This window comes from Acanthisitta chloris, unplaced genomic scaffold (assembly GCF_000695815.1).
Source record: "Acanthisitta chloris isolate BGI_N310 unplaced genomic scaffold, ASM69581v1 scaffold8509, whole genome shotgun sequence".
NCBI lineage: Eukaryota > Metazoa > Chordata > Aves > Passeriformes > Acanthisittidae > Acanthisitta > Acanthisitta chloris.
Window position 1 is genome coordinate 1 of NW_008689733.1, and position 4,678 is coordinate 4,678.

At 49.9% G+C, this 4,678-nt stretch overlaps 1 protein-coding gene across 1 annotated transcript in view; it reads left to right on the forward strand.

Annotated features, from left to right (window-relative positions):
- Window positions 1–196: 196 nt before the first annotated feature.
- Window positions 197–4,678, forward strand: part of LOC103808730 (YTH domain-containing family protein 2-like) — a gene marked incomplete at its 3' end in the record, with an annotated part of 4,761 nt that continues 279 nt past the window's right edge. The window contains exons 1-3 of the mRNA XM_009081531.1: window positions 197–218; window positions 509–588; window positions 4,102–4,677. Of these exons, the coding sequence (XP_009079779.1) occupies window positions 4,120–4,677 (558 nt within the window). The remainder of the gene's footprint in view (window positions 219–508; window positions 589–4,101; window position 4,678) is intronic.

The following is a 4,678-nucleotide window of genomic DNA, read 5'->3' on the forward strand; positions in this document are numbered from 1 at the left end:
CTGTCCCCATCGGCTCAGGCTTCCCCCACCGGACTCGTCCCCTCCAGGCCGGGTCTGTCTCCACCCGGTCCAGGCTTCCCCCTCTAGGCCTGATCTTTCTAGACTTCCCCCCGCGTGCTGGTCCCGCCGGGGCTGCCCTGACTCACGGCTCTCCTCTCTCTTTCTCTCTCTCCCCGTGCTGCTGCCGCGCCAGAGACCCAAGGGCCAAGGCAACAAAGGTGAGAGCCCGCGGGGGCTGCGGGAGGTTCGGGGAGATCTCTGCCGGGCTCGTTTGGCCTTACAGCAGAGTATTCGGGAGGGAAACACCCCGCGCGGCTGCTGGGGAGGGTTTGCAGGAGGTGTTTGTGTGCTGTGTGTGTGTCTGTGTGAACCGCTGGGCTGAGCGTGGTGTGTTAGAACCGACAGCAGCTCGTTGCGTTCGAAGCTTTGGGTTGAAATCGTTTGAGCTGATGAAACGTTGGGAGGTTGTTGTGTGTTTTGTTGCTAATGAGGCACATCTCTTCCCCAGTGCAAAACGGCTCAGTGCACCAGAAGGATGGGTTGAATGATGATGACTTCGAGCCCTACCTGAGCCCCCAGGCCCGGCCGGTGAGTGCTGCTGCAGGCAGGAAGCACCCACAGCCTGCTGCCTTCTTGCTGCTCTGCCAGAGGGAAATTTGGCCTCCCTGGGTGTTCCACATCCCCTCTGGTTGCATTTCGATCTCTGCCTTAATATTCCATGCTGCCTTACCTTATATTCCATCCTACACTTGCTGCAGGCAGAAAGCACTGACTGCCCTTAGCTTGTGGTGGGTGAGGAAGGAGGGTTTTGGCAACTTTCTGAGGACTTCCTACAGTTGGTTTTTCAGCTCGTTTTTGTCAACGTGTCGCAGGCACCAGTTCTGCTCTTTCAGTTTTACTGTTGTGTCTGTGTGGGTTTCTGGTTCTTTACGTCACATGAGATGTGCTGGGTTGGGTTGGGAAGTTGCTTCACATGAGGCTGCTGCACTCCAAGGGCTTCTGGGGAATCAGATCAACCTTCTTATCTCTGCACCAAGACAACTGACAGTGTCTGTTAGGGGATTTCTCTGTGTTTCACCCCAAAAAAACCCCAGAGCTCACATGTGATAAAGCCTTTGGGAACTTTGTTTACAAGTGGAGCTGGAGTTTGTGAGCAGCTCCTGAAGTTAGGCTTGCAGCTACTTTTCCTCTTCACTTTCTCTTAGATTAGCTCCACTGTTAACTGGTTTCTGTTTGTTTTCCTTAATGAGCTGCAGGGGAGTGACACAGACAGATGGAGTTCAGCTGATTAGATGTACAAGTAAGCACCAGAGATAAACATCTGTAGTAGCACCAGAGCAGTTAGTTCATTCTCTTGGCTTCTCTTCCCCGTTGTGATCAGTTAAAATAAGTAGTTCAGGTTTCCCTTTCTGTATTTTTCGTCATTTTTACTAGTCAGTGTGTTATTTTTTTCATGTCAAGCAAGACAGAAATTTATCCTTTTTTGAATGTTTGATGAAGAATTTGTGGATCTTTAAATTCCTTTTGTGTGTGTCACACTGGTTAAAATGTTATCAAAATCAGGAAGTGATTGGATGTGCCTCAGGAGGCAGAAACTGAGGTGAAACCACCAGGTGAACTCAGAGTGGAACCTTTAGGTGACTCTGTCTCAGTTCCTCACTCTGCTGTGTGAAACAGAACTCAAACCCTTGTGGTTGAGTCTGGATTGGGCTATAATTGTGCTCAAAAATCCAAAGTTATCCAAGTGTTCATCTCTTTGCTGAGAGGGTGGGAAAGGAAGTTACAGATAGGGCTCTGAATAGTGAGTTCAATCCATTCTGGAGTTGCTTCCCCAAGCTCTCTGCAGGCACGTGAAGTAACCAAGTTGTAAAGTTTCACTGCTCCTCAGTCCTCAGCTGCTGTTTCAGGTGTGGCTGTTACTTGCAGCCTCTGGAGGAGGTTACTGTGTATTTTGAAGCTCAGATGCACAGTAAATGATTCCTCAATCACTTCAAAACCAAAGCTGGAGAGCAGCACCGAGGCTCACTTAGAGTTGCTTCTGCTGTGAGAGGAAGAGGAACAGTGAATTTGAGGAAATAACTGTTCAAAAAGTCTTAGTCATGGAGAGGATGAGAAGCTGGTGGACTTTATTTGCATGTTAATCAGCAAGTGTGTCAGTTGTGCAGAGAAGCAGAGCGAGGTGCTATGTTTGATAGTGACATGTTCCAGACATTCAGGTGGAGAACAGCACTGAGCCTGTCCCAGATCTGCTCTGAGCTGCCTGTGCTTAGCTGGGGAACTGCTTTGCTCCCTCCTCCTCACCTGTGTGTGGCTGCTGAGTGCTGCACAGGTCATAGCTTGAGACACTGTGTTAAATACCCTCAGAAGTTGAGCATAATGACATGTAAGGAAATACTTTGAGGTGACGAGGGGACAGATTTTAAGCTGACAGTGATGTGGTTTGTGTGCTCCTGTGGGGAGGAGACAGCTCTGCCTCAGGTTTTAGGTATGGGCCAGCATGCTCCTGTTGCATTAAAGCTGAGTTTTAGAAGGGAAAATGTTACTGTTATAATGAGGGGATTAACTTGTGAAGGGACTTTGCTGGTTCCAAGTAATAATGTGGGTTTTAACTTCCTTCATTTGCCTTACAAATTAGTGCCAGTGTTGGTGCTGTTGACAGATTGAGCTATGGCTTCAGGAGGACTGAGTTCCTCGATTAGTAAAACCCTGGATGAGAGTGAGTTCTGTTATTATTTGCCTTTGGGACCCCTTTTGTGGGAAAACAAAGGCTGGGGAGAGTCACTGAGTTCTCATCCCTTCGCACCATGAAGTACACAGAAATCTTATCTCTGAGCACGTTATGTTATTTCTATTGGGGCTGGACTAGCCTCAAACCTGTTGCTTTCCTGTAACTCAGTGGAAGGTGAAGTGGCAAACCAGCTCTTTCTGGTGGATGCCAGAGCCATCTTGAGAGCCTCTGTGGATTCCAGCATGGCATGAAGTCCTCTGGGAACTGCGCCTGGCACGTGGAAACATGATTCAACGAAAAATGGAGCAGAGCCTGCTGCAAGCCAAGCTTTTAACTGGGATCTGAACCTGCCTCTGATCCCATCTGTACTGGGCTGGTGTGTCAGGGGCTGGACAGCACGAGCCTGGCTGCACACAGGTTCAGGTTCCTGATGAGAATGTCACAGGCACAGCCTGAACTGCTCCCTGGAGGGGACCTGGGTTGGAATGGGAAATAACAGATGTTTTTCATGTAAGCAAATCTTGGGGGTGTCTGAGACTTCCCTGATTGTAATATTAGGTGGTTGTTTTTGTAACCTAAAGGCTGCTTGGATGTTAAAAGGGAGAGCAAGGCATGGAGCAGGGCTTTTTTCCTCTCTAGGTTTGAAACCTGCTTGTGCTGCTCCTGTCACTGTGCTGGGAGAGGCTCCTATTGAAATCCTGTTGTTTACTTCCCATTTTCAGGTGTTTAAGTGTGGCCACAGCACTGGAGCAGTTTATGTTTTAAGGAATGGGCTGTAAATCCCTGTTTGACTGAGTTCTTGGAATATTGTGAGCTCTGAAACTTTTTAAGTTGAGCTGAAAAGCTTGTCATGGGTAGTAAGTTTAAGGAGGGCAGTTAGGGACAGTTGGCTTTGTGCTTCCACTGGACTTTTTTTCTCTTTATTCCACTTCTCTCTGCATCCTTCCCCCAAATCCTCCCTGGAACACCAGACTAAGGACCGATAAGTACATTACACAGGCTTCTCTTTGGGAGCAGCTACTAATAGAAGATGATATTTGCATGCAAGGTAAGATACTGGTTTTGTAGCCTGAGCAGGAGCTCTTGGGCAACCCAGTGTCCAGCCCCACACTGTGCATTGGGAACACCACATGTTCCCATCGAAGCATGGGAAGCTTCCCGAGCCTTTGTCTTTAACCTTTCTGGCACTGAAACAGATTGTGGAGCCCTTGTAACAAAGGAGGTGTTCAAGGCTGGGCCTGTTTACCTGCCCAGCCCTAAGGTAGGGAGGGGTGGGGCACGGGAAGTTGAAGCTGGCTTGATTCCTGGTCCCTTGAAATTGATTCAGCTCCTTCTAACTACGCAGTGCTTATGTCTCTGTGGTTTTCTTGCAGAACAATGCATACACTGCAATGTCTGATTCCTACCTACCCAACTACTACAGTCCCTCCATCGGATTCTCCTACTCCTTGGGTGAAGCTGCCTGGTCCACGGGGGGAGACCCTCCCATGCCCTACCTGACCTCCTACGGACAGCTGAGCAACGGGGAGCCCCACTTCCTCCCAGATGCCATGTTTGGGCAGCCAGGGGCCCTTGGCAGCACTCCCTTCCTCGGGCAGCATGGCTTTAACTTCTTCCCGAGCGGGATTGACTTCTCAGCTTGGGGGAATAACAGTTCTCAGGGACAATCCACCCAAAGCTCTGGCTACAGCAGCAATTATGCCTACGCCCCCAGCTCGCTGGGAGGGGCCATGATTGATGGGCAGTCAGCCTTCGCCAACGAGACCCTCAACAAGGCTCCTGGCATGAACACCATCGACCAGGGCATGGCAGCCCTCAAGTTGGGCAGCACAGACGTGGCCAGCAGTGTCCCCAAAGTGGTGGGTTCGGCTGTGGGAAGCGGATCCATCGCCAGTAACATCGTGGCATCCAACAGTTTGCCTCCGGCTACCATCGCTCCGCCGAAGCCAA